The sequence below is a fragment of the Budorcas taxicolor genome, chromosome 2 (genome assembly GCF_023091745.1).
Source record: "Budorcas taxicolor isolate Tak-1 chromosome 2, Takin1.1, whole genome shotgun sequence".
NCBI lineage: Eukaryota > Metazoa > Chordata > Mammalia > Artiodactyla > Bovidae > Budorcas > Budorcas taxicolor.
The window spans coordinates 88908914-88924337 of NC_068911.1; the positions used below are offsets into that span (position 1 = coordinate 88908914).

At 37.4% G+C, this 15424-nt stretch overlaps 1 protein-coding gene across 19 annotated transcripts in view; it reads left to right on the forward strand.

Moving 5' to 3' along the window:
* Positions 1-15424, forward strand: part of NEB (nebulin) — a 217018-nt gene that overhangs the window by 114258 nt on the left and 87336 nt on the right. For 18 of the 19 annotated variants that reach the window (XM_052636102.1, XM_052636101.1, XM_052636104.1 and 15 more), the window contains exons 82-94: positions 674-877; positions 1337-1441; positions 2407-2514; positions 4046-4357; positions 5829-6032; positions 7407-7511; positions 7645-7752; positions 8114-8425; positions 9266-9469; positions 10281-10385; positions 11259-11366; positions 12736-13047; positions 14082-14285. In XM_052636102.1, the coding sequence (XP_052492062.1) occupies positions 674-877; positions 1337-1441; positions 2407-2514; positions 4046-4357; positions 5829-6032; positions 7407-7511; positions 7645-7752; positions 8114-8425; positions 9266-9469; positions 10281-10385; positions 11259-11366; positions 12736-13047; positions 14082-14285 (2391 nt within the window). The remainder of the gene's footprint in view (positions 1-673; positions 878-1336; positions 1442-2406; positions 2515-4045; positions 4358-5828; positions 6033-7406; positions 7512-7644; positions 7753-8113; positions 8426-9265; positions 9470-10280; positions 10386-11258; positions 11367-12735; positions 13048-14081; positions 14286-15424) is intronic. The other variant, XM_052636120.1, reaches the window with a different exon arrangement.

Consider the following 15424-nt stretch of genomic DNA (forward strand, 5'->3'; position numbering starts at 1 on the left):
TTTTGTGATTTTGAAGATGAAAATAAAAGTAAGAGTTTATTAAAAATTTCCCATGAGGGAAAAAAAGTGTAGGTATGTGTAGTGATGGATCTTAATTTGACATGTTGAGATGATCATTTTGCAGTATACACACATGTTGAATCATGATCTCATATACCTAAAACTGATATAGGTCAATTATATTTCAATTAAAATGCATATCAAGAGTGTGATATGCAAAACTTAACATTACTGTGTGTTGAAACTCATGACCGTAATTGAATTTCAACTCTTTTCCTTAAAAAAAGAAAGGCAAGAATTTTTGTCACTGCAGTGCTTACACAGTGTTGGTCTAAGTATATGGTCTTTTGAGGGGCTATTAGAACACCTTTTTCAAAGCTAAAGAAACTCTGCTCTTAAGTGAACATCTTTTAATACCCTTAAGGGCAGGACAGTGTCTTTACTTTTTAGAAAGATCTTTTGTTGTTCCTAGTACAATCCTCTATGCCAAGCAATGCTTAGGAAAAATGTACTCAGGAGTCAATAAGGCTTATGAATGAGTGATTAATTGAGATGGCAGCTTTACCTGTTCAGTGCTTTTTGTGTTTCTCTCACAGTATGATCCATTTTGTGACTCTGAATCTGAAAAAACTAATTATTATCATAACTGGGTTACTTGTTGGTTGATTTGCAGAATTTATATAAGTCAGACCTTGAATGGTTGAAAGGCATTGGCTGGGTTCCAATTGGCTCCTTCGAAGTAGTTAAAGCCAAGCGGGCCGGAGAGATACTGAGTGACAACATCTACCGCCAGCGTCCAGATACACTGAAATTTACTAGCGTAACTGATTCCCCGGAGCAGGTGCTGGCAAAGAACAATGCTATAAACATGAGTAAGGTGAGTCTTCACTCCTCAGCATCAAGTATAGGAATTTACCATAGAACAAAGTAAAAATTCTGACACGTTACTACATTTTAAAGATTCCTATAGGATTTATGAGACCTTTAAAAGTGATTTTCCCATTATAACACCGTAGTTACTTAGTAATACTTCAGGATATTAAGCTGTTAAAAACACCGTGTGCTGCAAGTATTTCACAATTACAGGTATTAAAAACTGCAGCCCAATCCTACATTTTAGCACTGTTAGAAAAAGTTTTCATAAGAAAGAATAAAAACTGAGTCAATGAAATAGTAAGCTAAATTCTTTTGGAAATAGTAATTTGTCTACTTGAAAAGTAGGAATTTATGCAACTTTATTAGTTTTATTTCTACTTTGTACAAAGGAGAGGTAACTGGCACATCATCAAAAAAATGTGAACCCCAAAATAATTTTTCTCATCTTTTTTTTTCATAGCGCTTATATACTGAAGCCTGGGACAATGACAAGAAAACAATCCATGTCATGCCTGATACACCAGAAATCATGCTAGCCAAGCTCAACCGAATCAACTACAGTGATGTGAGTAACCTACTGATCTTATCATGAAGAGAGAGGCAAAAATGAACTACTGTAACAGTTTCCTTGGTGAAATGTTTTAACCAGTTTATTGTATACACTGCAAGCCAGTATTGTCACTAAAACAGATAGTTCTCCTTTGATTCAAGAAATAATTTTCTTGATTCAATTTTGGGCTGTGTGGTGGGTCCACAAAGTAGACCAGCCTTTTATGAAGATGACATCATGGAATGAAATGCTTATGGAGAAGTATCCCCAAAGGGATTATACTACTAAAGCCTTGTACACCCCTAAGGGCAGTGTGGTCATCAAGTTATTAATTTATCCAGTAACTATTTAGCAGGTCGACACTGGGTTTAGAACGCAGTGAGCTGCTGTACTGTGCATTCTTTTGCTGCTTCATTGTGTTCTGGTTACCATTTAATGTTATTTGCAAGCATTTTCCTATGTATCTTTCAGAACCAACATTTTCATTAGAGTGGTGATTTTGAAACCCAAATCTACAGATGGATCATAGTCTGTGATGATAATCCATGGCAAAAATGGAAAAAAAACAAGAACAACACATTGAGTGGTCAAATGCAAATATATTCAATTTAGAAACAACCATACTTATTTTTCTCCTTCTTTGTCATTAAGATGACCTTTCTTTTATATTAAAATTGTGATAATAAACAGTTGGGATTTTTTTACATGTGCTTGTTTGGCAAAAGAGAATTTTAGCAACCAGATACTGATTCCTCCTGAAAAACTTTTGTGATTTGCTAATCAATAAAATATCAAAGTTTAAACCATGTCCCTTAAAATCCTTGAGCACCTATGAAACGTAGTTGTCTACAAACCCATACTAATACTTAACTTTGTGGATCTGTTTCTGTAGTTTAAATGAGGACAGATAAAGCTTAATAATAAATAGCTTCATTTTTTTAACAAAAGGAGCACTGATGGATTAATTCTGTTTTGTACAGAAACTCTATAAACTTGCTTTGGAAGAGTCCAAGAAGGAAGGTTATGACTTGCGTTTGGATGCCATTCCAATCCAAGCAGCCAAGGCATCAAGAGATATTGCTAGTGATGTAAGTTGATATTTTTGGAAGATGCATTTCTTACTCAAAGATGTTTACAAATGGCAGCTTTTACAGCTTTTTTTGCCAGAAATTTAGCCTGAAAGTCCCAGTCTCCTTTAATGACTCCCCCATGTACAAAGTTGCGAATGAAAAAGAAAACAAAAGATACTATGTTCAATACACATTAATCTGCAAAGATGGAGTTACACTCTTTAAAAATAAGTATTTTATGACCACTAAAAATGGGCTCCTATTTCCCCACCCAGGTTCTTTTTTTAAAAATTTATTTATTTTTACTGTACAATATTGTATTGATGTCCTGCCACACATCAACATGAATCTGCCACGGGCATACGCGTGTTCCCCATCCTGAACCCCCCTCCCTCCCTGTACCATCCCTCCAGGTCATCCCAGTGCACCAGCCCCAAGCATCCTGTATTGAACCTGGACTGGTGATTTCGTTTCTATTTTTGAGCCTCAGAAGTTGAGCAGCTGATAACCCAGATGTTTGTAATAAAGAAAAAACGTTTTTGTTAAAGACATTGATAGCACATGTAAATCAGCTAATGTGAATGTGAACTCTTTCCTACTACTGTTCATTTATTCTCACACTAAGAGAAAATGTTAATTATCGGTTCATTTTAGAGTTTTCTTTAATCCTTTGTTGACCAAGATGCTCATAACTGGACACAAGAGCAAGTTGAGAAGAAAGCAAAGCGCTTACTCAGCACCCGCTTTTCTCTCCTTTCTAGTCCTGCACATCTCATGAGAAACATCTCCTGAGGGTGTCCAGTACACTCATGCTGTACCAGGGCTCCTTAGGATTCAAATCCGGACTTTCCTTCTGGAAGTGTCCCAGACCTTAGACATACGGTTCATCTCTTCCTTTATCAAAACTGTTTCAGGCTACTAAGCTGGAGAAGCCCACACTATGACCATCTCATGGTAAAATGGACTATAAAGTGTTATTTTTGAGTACACTTTTAAAAAATAGAGTGTTAACCCAAGGCATTTACTCTCTCATGGTTAAAAGTTCAATGACATCGACAGGCAAATAAAAGAGGTATTTCCTGGTGAAACTTTCTAAGCACAGCTCATATGCTTGACTATGGAATTTACTATAAATTCTAATTACAAGGAAAGTATTCTAAAACATTCATAATATCAAAACTTTTTTCAGAAAAAGTCACATCTTTAAGTAGATTCTCTTTTAAATTGCACAAAATATTTTTGCCTTACTTGTTAAGCAAATGTAAGTGAGGCAGGATAGTTTAGTTGACGGCAAAAATATTAGGCATCAGAAGCTCTCCGTTTCAGTCTTAGCCCTGCCACCTGCTTAGGGTGTGACCTTGAACAAATCACTTGACTCGTGGAGACTTCAGTTTCTGTTTTATAAAATTGAGTTGATGTAATATTAATCTTTTTCTCTCACATTAGTGGTGGGGAAAATCAAAAGAAATAATACATCTATGAAACTATGAACTATGATATAAATAAGATGTCCCTATCATTAGATTTATATCTCTATTCTTCTCTTCAGTACAAGTACAAGGAAGGCTACCGCAAACAGCTTGGCCACCACATTGGGGCCCGAAATATTAACGATGATCCCAAGATGATGTGGTCCATCCATGCAACCAAGCTCCAGAGTGACCGGGAGTACAAGAAAGACTTTGAGAAGTGGAAGACCAAGTTCAGCAGCCCAGTGGACATGATGGGTTTGGTGCAGGCCAAGAAGTGCCAGATCCTTGTAAGCGACATAGACTACAAGAATCTGCTTCACGAGTGGATCTGTCTGCCTGATCAGAATGACGTCATTCAGGCTCGGAAGGCTTATGACCTTCAGAGTGATGTGAGTGGATTTGCTACTCTTCAGCAAGGTTTCAAGAAGGGAATCTAACTTTCTCGTGTGCCATGGAATCTTTTGGCAGTCTTGTGAAACCTGTGGAAAATTTCTCAGGACAATATCATGAAAAGCATAAAATTATATACATTGGTTTCAGAAGAAAACAATCAAATTTGAAAATGGTTATCAAAAGTATTAAACTAAGGAAGGAAAAGGATAAATTAGGAGCTGGGGACTAACAGATACACTCTACATAAAATAGATGAACAGCAAGGCCATACTATATAGCACAAGGAGCTATATTATCTTATAATAACTGAAAATGGAAAAGAGTCTGAAAAAGAATATATATATATATTCAGCTATATAACTGAATCACTGCTGTATACCTGAAACTAACACAACATTATAAATCAACTATACTTCAGTTTTTAAAAATTAAAAATAAAATTAGAGTATCAGGGAAAAAACTAAATCTGTGAGGTACTAATATATATATATGCTTTTTACTGAAGTGTATTGTGTATTATATGTTACAGGTGCACAATACCATGGTTCACAATTTTAAAACATGCTTCATTTATAGTTATTGTAAAATGTTGGCATTATTCCTAACATTGTACAATATACCCTTGTAGCTAATTTTATGCATAAAAGTTTATAGATTGTCCTTGGGACTCAAATACTACCTTATTGGTATAGTAGCTCCTTGTTTTCTTGATCAGGCTCTGATAAATAGTCACTTTTGAGAGAATGATAAAAGAAGTGGCATTTAAAAAAATAGTTTCCCTAAGAGCCATAAAAACAAAAAAACTGTAACTGTTACTTATAAGAAAAATTCTTCATCAGCCAATTATTTAAATTTAAAAAAGAAATGTGAAAGCAAATGTGACAAAATGTATTTTTTTTGCTTGAACTACAACACAAGAAAGGAGACTGAGGATAAGCTAAATAAAAGTAAAAATACATATGCTCTTTGGTTTAGAAGCATGAGTATAGAATCATGTGAAAAATGATCCCTTTTTTGTTGTCCCCAGAAAACACATTGATTCAACATGCAGCAGTATTCATCCTTTCTTTATGTTGCACAAAGGCTGCGAAGGCCACTGCTCAAAGAGATAGGAAGACATTGTATTCTAACAGAAAATTATTCCCATACAGACAGGTATAGGCAATCAAATCAGAGAATAAACATTTTGTATTGGGAGGCAGGCAGAAATTTTCTTAAGGTGGTTTGGTATCAATGAAATCATGTATTATTGGAGACTTCATAGGTCTTTAAAACAGCAGGAATTGACTACCTTCGGGGACAAAGTGTTGAACTCGATGTTCTACACCAAAGTAAAGCAGTGCTGTGTCTTTTCAGAAATTTACACAAGTGAGATGCAAAATTACACACCATCTGTCTATGCTAAAGCATGAAACATCAGGTTGTGGAGGTAATTTCTACAAATATTTGACATTATTTCATTTTCAGGCTATTTACAAGGCTGATCTTGAGTGGCTAAGAGGCATTGGGTGGGTGCCCATTGGCTCTGTGGGGGTCGAGAATGTGAAGAGAGCCGGAGAAATCCTGAGTGAAAGGAAGTACCGCCAGCCTGCAGTCCAGCTCAAGTTCACAAGCATTACAGACACCCCAGAGATTGTTCTAGCAAAGAATAATGCCCTGAACATGAGCAAGGTGAGTCTTCAGCTGTGGCCAGTTGCCTGAGTCATGCCTTCCTTATCCTGGGCTCGTAAAGTGAGAAATGTCCTGGAGGGTTTCCAGAGAAAGGGGAGGTAGGTGATGGGCCTGATTCTGATGCAGGCCTTCAACAAGGCTCGAATCCTAGCTGCACCTGCATGCTCTTCTTAACCCTGACCCCACGTTTCTGTGTGCATGGGGAAGCACAGCCAAAACAAGTTCTCTGGGGGTAAAGCACACATTCTTCTGAGCAGTGACCTGGAGACGTCCACAAATGCAATACTTTTCTCTGCACATTCTCCTCAGCAGAGCTGACTCAAGCCATTGGTGTCTCTTTATCCATCTTGTAAAAAACATACAGCTGTTTCACATTTTGTTCAGAAGTCTGAGAAGCGCTGTGCATGGCAGTGTCAGTGCACGCCCCAAATTAGTTGCTTGTGGAAATCCCACTTTGGAAAGTGAGCTGTTACTGCTGCTTTCAGTTTTATTACACAAAACAGATGATTGCTTCTTTCCTCCAGAATTCTGGCAGTCTGCTTATTGATATTGGGCTAATTTCTTCATCCAGTAGGTAGGCCCTTAATATGAACATTTGAAGTTGAATTGAACTTTTCTGAATTCTCCCACACCTCCCTGAATGTCTTCCAAATATCAGGGCAATGAAATTGTGTGCTCAGTGCAGAGTATGAAATTGGCTCTCAGATAGCAAACTGCAAAGTTTGGGGTATTAAAACTCCAGAAAGCCTGTTCTATACCATACTCATCAACAGAGCACCCACCATGAAAATAACAATAGGAAACGTCATAAAATTTGTTGAGTTCCTTCCATGACTCAGGCATTATACATAGGTTATGGTTAATCTCCAAAAAAAATATTCAATAAAGTTAAATACCAGTTTCACCTCAGCTAAAAGAAAGAGACAAGCAAAAAGTTTTTTAAAAAACTTTAATTAGGTATGATGATCATCCCCCCTCAAAAAAATGACAAGTGTGAGGCCTTATGTACCTTTCTCAAGATCACTCAGCTTAGACATAGAGGAACTGGGTTTGACCTTGGGATTGTGTCTGAAATCTAGGGATTTCTACTATATCATAGTTCTATAGCCAAGCTCCATCCTTGAAGGTTCTGTGAGTAAGCCTGAGAGTCACAGAATAAAAAGAATTAATCATTGAGATTGTGATGTTGTTTTCCATTGGCTATAAAACTGTTATGTGTCTGTTTAAACATGGCCATGACTTTCTCTCTCCCCTTTTGCTTCCCTCACCTCCAAATAAACTTTAAAAGGTTATCTTACAGCTAAATGAAATAAATTTGATAATAACTGCAAGGTATTGGCTTTAACAAAGAGGTTTACCTTACTTCCCCCCTAGCATTTATATACAGAAGCCTGGGATGCTGACAAAACCTCCATCCATGTGATGCCAGACACCCCGGAAATCTTGCTGGCCAAGAGCAATTCTGCCAATATCAGCCACGTAAGAGATTTCCTCATTGTTGTTTCAGCCTTTAGAACTAGTTAAAATCCTGTTACCACCTTCCTTACTAGAACTGGCCTATTAACTTTCTACAACACCTTTCTTTTTCTGTTGTATATTATTCTCCACCTAGAAACTTTACACCAAGGGATGGGATGAATCAAAGATGAAGGACTATGATCTGCGAGCTGATGCTATTTCCATCAAAAGCGCCAAGGCCTCGAGGGACATTGCCAGTGACGTAAGTGCTGTCTGTCTAACCCGCTTGGGCTCACCTTGCTGAGCAACTGTAGTGCAGCTGGTGGGCCACACTTGGTAATTGCTTCCTCTTGTTGTTTCCTTTTGCTGTCCCAGAGAAGAAAAACACATTTTGAAATTGTAGTCACAGTTGCTGCATAAAAAGTTTTCAGCAGTGAAGATATATGATTATAGTTACCTTTATGATAGCACAAAACATTAGTTTAAAATTGTTCAGAGATATCAAAATATTTGCAATGTAAAACTCTTGTCCATTTCTTGTGGGTTTCCACTATTGTCTGTGATTGTCAGCATGCATATTGTATTAAAGTCGGGCTTCTAAACCTATATGTCTCATGTTTTAGTACAAATACAAAGAAGCATATGAGAAACAAAAAGGCCACCACATTGGAGCCCGGAGTGTTGAAGACGACCCAAAGATTATGTGTGCCATGAATGCAGGGAAGATTCAAAGTGAAAGGGAGTACAAGAAGGAGTTCCAGAAGTGGAAAACCAAGTTCAGTAGCCCAGTGGACATGTTAGGCATCTTGCAGGCCAAGAAATGTCAGACTCTGGTCAGTGACATTGATTATCGAAATTACCTGCATCACTGGACATGCTTACCTGATCAAAACGACATTATCCAAGCCAGGAAGGCCTATGACCTGCAGAGTGATGTAAGTAATGTGAACTTCGGGAAAGGCGGAATGGGAGGGCATAGATTTGTTAATTGTCCAGATAGTGCCTCTGTGGAGTGACCCATGAGTTGTTCACTGCACCACCTCAGGGGGCACCATTCACATTGTTAAAACCTCTGTTTAGGAGTTACATTATGGGAATCAAAGAATGTTAGATAAAGAACTCTGCTTAGGTCATATCCTTTTTCCCTAGCCTAGATTCCAGATTATTTTTTTTACATCCTTTGTACTGTCTGGCAATGAAAATATATTTTAGATTAACATAAATTATCTGAATATTAAAACAAATAACTGCCACTATTGTACTTATCCAAAACACTAAACAGAGTTTCCTTGGGTCGGTTATTATGGGATGAAAATGGAATGAGATTCAACAAAATATCTTTAAATTTTTTCAGTTATATGATTTCTTTGTAATATCGAATCATCATGAAATTTAGCAATATTACCATTTTATTCCTATTCATGCCTAGCATAAAAAATTATTCTTTAACATGGATTTCCCTGGTTGAAACTCTGTGCTACCAGTGCAGACAAAGGTTTGATCCACTGGTTGGGGAAGATCCACATGCCGTGTGGCTAAATGAATGAATAAATAAAGCCCTTATTTTTAAAAAAATTATTTTCCTCTGGATATTGAAAATTGAAAAATTACTCTGGATATTGAAACCCCTGAGTCATGTAAAATCTCAGGTCCTACTTTTTCTAGAACCACCATCTCTTGTGCTTATGAACCCCTCAACCCCATGAACTTACTTTTCAATTCAGGGATCCTGTGTCTAACACTTGGAACAATTTTTGTGTCTAATGTCTCTGTAGAATGTGTACAAATCAGACCTGGAGTGGCTGCGTGGCATCGGCTGGATGCCAGAAGACTCAGTGGAAATGAACAGGGTGAAGAATGCTCAAGACCTGATCAATGAAAAACGCTACAGGACACGCCCAGAAGCCTTGACATATACTTCCATTGTCGACACACCAGATGTCGTCTTGGCAAAAGCCAATTCTCTGCAAATGAGTGAGGTAAGAACCATCGTACTTACAGGCTCTCCTCTTGTGGGGCTTTCTCTTCGGAAGATGCCACCCCAGTGGAGCAAATGGATTGTGTCTCTGCAAAGACCTAAAGTGGTGGGAGCAACTCTAAGAGTCTCTTGGTTAGTTTAGTGAAGGCACGTGCCAAGTAGAGCTGTGACAAATGCCAGTGTGCCTTTCTGCTATCTCACACACAAATTTGGAAGCACTAACATGAAAACTGTCACTACGCGACACTGCAGGAAAGCAAATACCTGTTACAAAACGTATGGCATAATGCTCCACATTAAACGGTAGAATACTGCATTAGTCAGGGTCCTCCAGAGAAACAGGGCTAAATGGGATGGATGAGACAGAAGTTTATTTTATGGAATTAACTCACATGATTGTGGAGGCTGGCATGGCCAAAGTTTGCAAGATAGGCCAACTGGCTGGAGACCCAGGAAGACAGGTCCAAGGCAGTTGGCTGGCAGGATTACCCTTGCCCAGGGGAGGTCAGTCTTTTTTTCTCTTAAAGACTTCATCTGATGGGATGAAGCCCCCCACCTCCCATATCACAGAGGGTAATCTACTTTACCCAAAATCTGCTGGTATGAATGTTAATCTGTTCTAAAAAATACCTTCACAGAAACAGCTAGAATAATATTTGACCAAATACCTGGGTACTGCGGCCTAGTCAAGTTGATACAAAAAACTAACCATTGCAAATATAGCACAAAACATTTTTCCAGGTTAAATAGTTGTGAAGGCTTAAGTTTCAAATATCTATCACTGTATTAAAATATTTTCCTTCTCTCCACAGAAACTGTATCAAGAAGCCTGGAATAAAGATAAAACCAACATAAGCATTCCTTCTGACACACCACTCATACTGCAGGCTCAAATCAATGCCATGCAAATCAGCAATGTAAGAGGCATAATATGGAGTATAAAGGTCTTTGAAGGACAGTATCTGTCAGCATATGGAATGTGTTATAATGGACAAATTACCCACCTTAGAAGTGTTTATAGCTTGGGGTGCCAGATACTTTCTATTTAGCTACCATTCCCAAGGCAATATGAATGGAAATTCTCCTTCAAACATTAGTTTAGATACACATCTGGGTCCCTGCACTGTGAGAGTTGGGATACCTGAATCTTATTGATGTCCTCCTTTCAACCTGGAAGTCATTGTCCTACATCCAATGCCCATAGCTCAGTTTCATCATATACTAATTGAAAATAATGAAATCCCTAGTAAGTGCCTCTTACACAAGGAAGTATAAGAGGTAACAGTCTGTATTGTATTTATAGGTTTTGGATTAATCCAGAACTTTCTTGTTCGACATTTCAAGGCCATAAGAAAAACCAAAACTTTTAAATATGTGGAGAGTGCAGGATAGGTATGTCACATCTCTTTAGCAGAGTCCTTTGAAAAGTCAAAGGGCAGCATTAGGAAAAAAATCTTACCTAGTCTTATATGGTAGCTGGATGAAGGTTTTCTAGGTTCACGGTTGATTCTTAGTTCCCATGTGTAAGGGGATAGTTTCACATTGTACTACCTTGTGATGGATGCAAATAATACAAGCATTAGTAGCTTTAGATGTTTAGCTTTAAAGTATAATCACAAGTACCCTGTGCTCCATAAAATAAATAGGCAATAATTGAAAGAAGCAGAAGTGACTGTTTTTTCTTAAGCTGCCATCATGTACAGAGTGCTTCATGATTCATAGTATAACTACTTTGAGTCTGTCTACTGATTTTCAATTCTTATAAGCAAACTTGTGTTTTCCCTCGACAGAAACTCTACCAGAAAGACTGGGATGAAGCCAAGCAGAAAGGCTATGACCTGAGAGCAGATGCCATCGAAATCAAGCGTGCTAAAGCCTCCAGAGAAATTGCCAGTGAGGTACAGCTCCTTCTAGTTCCTCGTGGGTTTTCTGCTCTATACAACAATTGGGAAAGCATTTTTCAAGAATTTTGCTTTGGTTTGATTTGCTTTTAAATTTTTGTGCTAAAAACTCTATTTTAAAATATTTAAATGGGATGAAAAACACTAAGGTAAACATAGGTGAAGTCTATGTGTAAATCACTTCTAAGTTGTTTATAAGTAGAAGTGAAATACCATGAAGAATCTATACAAAATTCTCAGGAACAATTTAGGAGCCAGTACAGTGTGATTTTTAATCCTCCACATTTTTTATGACATTCTCCATAAACACAAATCAAAGGTGAAAGTTTTATGTTAGACTTATTACTGAAATCACATTTTATATATAAGATCTTATGCTGGAGGCATATGTATAATGTTCTGAAGAACTAGTTGAAGTTCATTTAACAGTAATTAAAAAATTTACCAGCAGTCAAATCAATTATCCTACCAAGGCCCAGCTCTAAATCTTTAAGCCACCTTCATTCCTTTTCTTCAAATTCTTTATTTTTTATCTTATGTATCCAGCTGTCTCTTCCTTCTTATTTCTTATTTTTATCTCTAAAACCATAGTCAGTCCACAGTATCTGCTGTATTCCCAGTTTCTCTCTCTCCCCATGTTGTCCAAATGTTCCTGTGTTACCCAAATATAGGAAAGAGAAGCTGTCTTACTCTGGCCCTAAGACACTTAGAGTGGAGACTCTTGTCCACAGGCCTTTTGTTGTCATCTTCTGATTTGAACCATCAACCTTGTTTCCCATTCCTAAAACATGCACCTTTTTGTCTGTCTCCAAAACCACACATATGACTTTTTCCTACCTCAGCTACCTTCGGTACTCTTGGGGACCATTTGACCTAATTTCCACTTGCCAGGCAACCTTGGGAATAATGATTGCCACCCCACTGTGCCTTATTTTTCCCATTTGAAATATGTGATAATACTAATATCAACATCATAGAGATGTTATGAGGATTAAATGAGGTTATAATTGCATCTATTCAACTATTTTTACCTAAAGAACTCAGCAGTTTTATATGAATTGATCTAATACTTTGAAGCACTCATAATAGTGTCTGACATATAGTGATTGCTCAGTAACTGTTAGCTATAATTTTTTTTATTAATCTTGTCCACCATACTATATCCCTCCTGACTTGCTCATGTCTTCAATGAAAGTGTCTAAAATAGCCCTGTCTTATTTCCTTAAAGTGAATTGAAATATATAATGACTGCCCATGTTGAGCTAATTCACACTAAGGCTAAAAAATATTCCAAAAGCATTTAATGAAAAGTCCTCTTCATACATTATTTTCATATGTCTTTTTATCTATTTTTTCATAACTGTAGTACAAATACAAAGAAGGTTACCGTAAGCAACTGGGCCACCACGTGGGTTTCCGCACCCTGCAAGATGACCCCAAACTGGTATGGTCTATCCATGCTGCCAAGATTCAGAGTGACCTAGAATACAAGAAAGCTTATGAGAAGTCTAAAGGAATTCACAGTACACCGCTGGACATGATGTCCATCGTTCAGGCCAAGAAGTGCCAGGTCCTGGTTAGCGACATTGATTATCGCAATTACCTGCACCAGTGGATTTGTCTGCCAGATCAGAATGATGTGATCCAGGCGAAGAAAGCCTACGAACTGCAGAGCGATGTGCGTATCCTGTCTCCAGACTCCTGGTAGATGTGTGTCTGTGTGTCTAATCACAGTGTATTCCCTAAGGATGTAATTTAAATACTGATCTTAATAGAAGCTAACATAGTCGGTATATTTCCATGGAGTTTTTTGGAACATTTTATATCATATAGAAGATCCCTTCTTTTAGAAGGCCTTTTTCATCAAGATGAAAATCACTCTTATTCTATGTAATTAGGTAGAAAATTTCAATCTCAGTTGTCCTGATCCATTGCATTTGCATGATCAGGTATCTAAATGTCAGAAACAGATGTAAGCATAAGAAAATGTTGGATTTCAAGTTTATTTGACACATATAGGAAAAAAGTGTAAATATATGTTTATATATTTTTATATATATTTAAATAATTTTAGAGAGAGAAAGAGGAGAAGTGTACATAGATGTAAGTATGTATTTTATTTATCATTATACATGTGGTATAGTGGTAAAGAATCTGCCTGCCAACACAGGAGATACAAAAGACGCAGGTTCAGTCCCTGGGTCAGGAACATCCCCTGGAGGAGAAAATGGCAATCCACTCTAGTATTCTTTCCTGGAAAATACCATGGACAGAAGAACCTGGCGGGTTACTGTCCATGGAGTTGCAAAGAGTTGGACACAACCAAGCAACTGAGCACATACCTGCTTCTAAGGACCTTTTTATCTCAGATTCCTACAGATGTTATCCCCAGTGGCATGTCAAAGGCAGCCTTCAAGTAGTGAGCACAGAAGCTCAGTCTTCCGTAAAAACAAAATTACGTGTCATTGCAATCTCTCATTCCACAAGTGCTAGTTGCCAGCCCTGCTCCAGTTCCTATATGATCCTCTAAACTTCTTGCATAGGTGTGTGCCAGAGATGTAACACTCAAATGTTAACATCTGACGTAGATCCTTGAGTTTTCTGGCACTGGCACCCAGCTGGTTTAAGTAGAGGTCGTGTGTGGTTTGCTGGCATCGTACTCTAGTACATGAATGGACTCTGCTGAGCTCTGTGGTCCTCTCCTTCTTATAGAACCTGTACAAATCAGACCTGGAATGGCTGAAGGGTATTGGATGGTTGCCAGAGGGTTCCGTGGAAGTGATGAGAGTAAAGAATGCCCAGAATCTCCTGAATGAAAGGTTGTATCGCACAAGGCCTGAGGCTCTCAAATTCACCAGCATTGTTGACACCCCCGAAGTTATTCTGGCAAAGATCAATTCCGTACAGATCAGTGAGGTAAGTCAATTGATGATATGTTTAGACAGATTGAATAAGTCTCAATAAAAATTATAATTGTGAACTTTATTTTCTAATTTTCTTTGTTATGGCTTCTTAGATTCACCCATCATTTAAAAACGGACATTTAATTTTCAAATACATGGCTTTTTAAAAAGCGACTTTGATATTAATTTCTCATTTTGACATTAATTTCTCATTTAAATGCTTTCTTCTCTGCAATCACCGTCTGTGTTTTTTCAGTCTTTTAGCTGTGTTGATGCTTTCAATGGCTAAGCCAAAGATCTCTCTTGGTAAATGTCACATTGCACTTGAAAATATGTGGGTTATTTACAGATACCTTTTGATATTGATTCCTAATATAATTCCTCAGTGATAAGGGAACAGACTCTGTATGGTTTTAATACCTTTAGTCCATGAAATTTTTGCATGTTATTTTATGTCCCTGGATATGTTTCAGTGTCTCCTGGTTTTTTGTCTATGAGAACTAGAATAGAACTTGTATCCTACTGTTGTGTGAAAATTGTATAAATCTTAATATTGTAGAATTGGTTCATAATGCTTTTCAGGTCTGCTATATCCTTCTACTTTTCTGTATATTCATTTTGTTAATTTTTGAGAGTTTGATATTGAAACTCTAATTGAAAATCTTCATTTATCTACTTAAGAAATAACATATTGTATAATAGAACTATATGTAACTTTGTTCTGTAGCTTCCAAGTCTCCTGTAAATGTATCATACTTTCATAATTTAAAAAAGAGAAAAGAAAAAATTATAATTGTGAACTTTAAATTGCTAACACCAAGATTAGAATCTTGAATCTTGAACATACATGTATCCAGATAGAATCTCATATAACCAATCAATAACAGCATCCACATTTCATTTGCCTGGATAACTCTTTGGTCAGTATAAGTGTGGTAGCCATTTTCATGCTCCATACACTCTGATGTGTACTTTGAACACATTTTGAAACCTGGCCTGTGTATAGGTCCACCAGTTAATACCATGATCACAAAATTGCCACCTTTTTGTTGCTATTCAATGGTGGAATAAGTTGAAAGTCCAGAGGCTGCTCTAATATTAGACATTATGATAGTTATTTGGGCCAAGAAAGCCAGGACTCAATTAGAAATG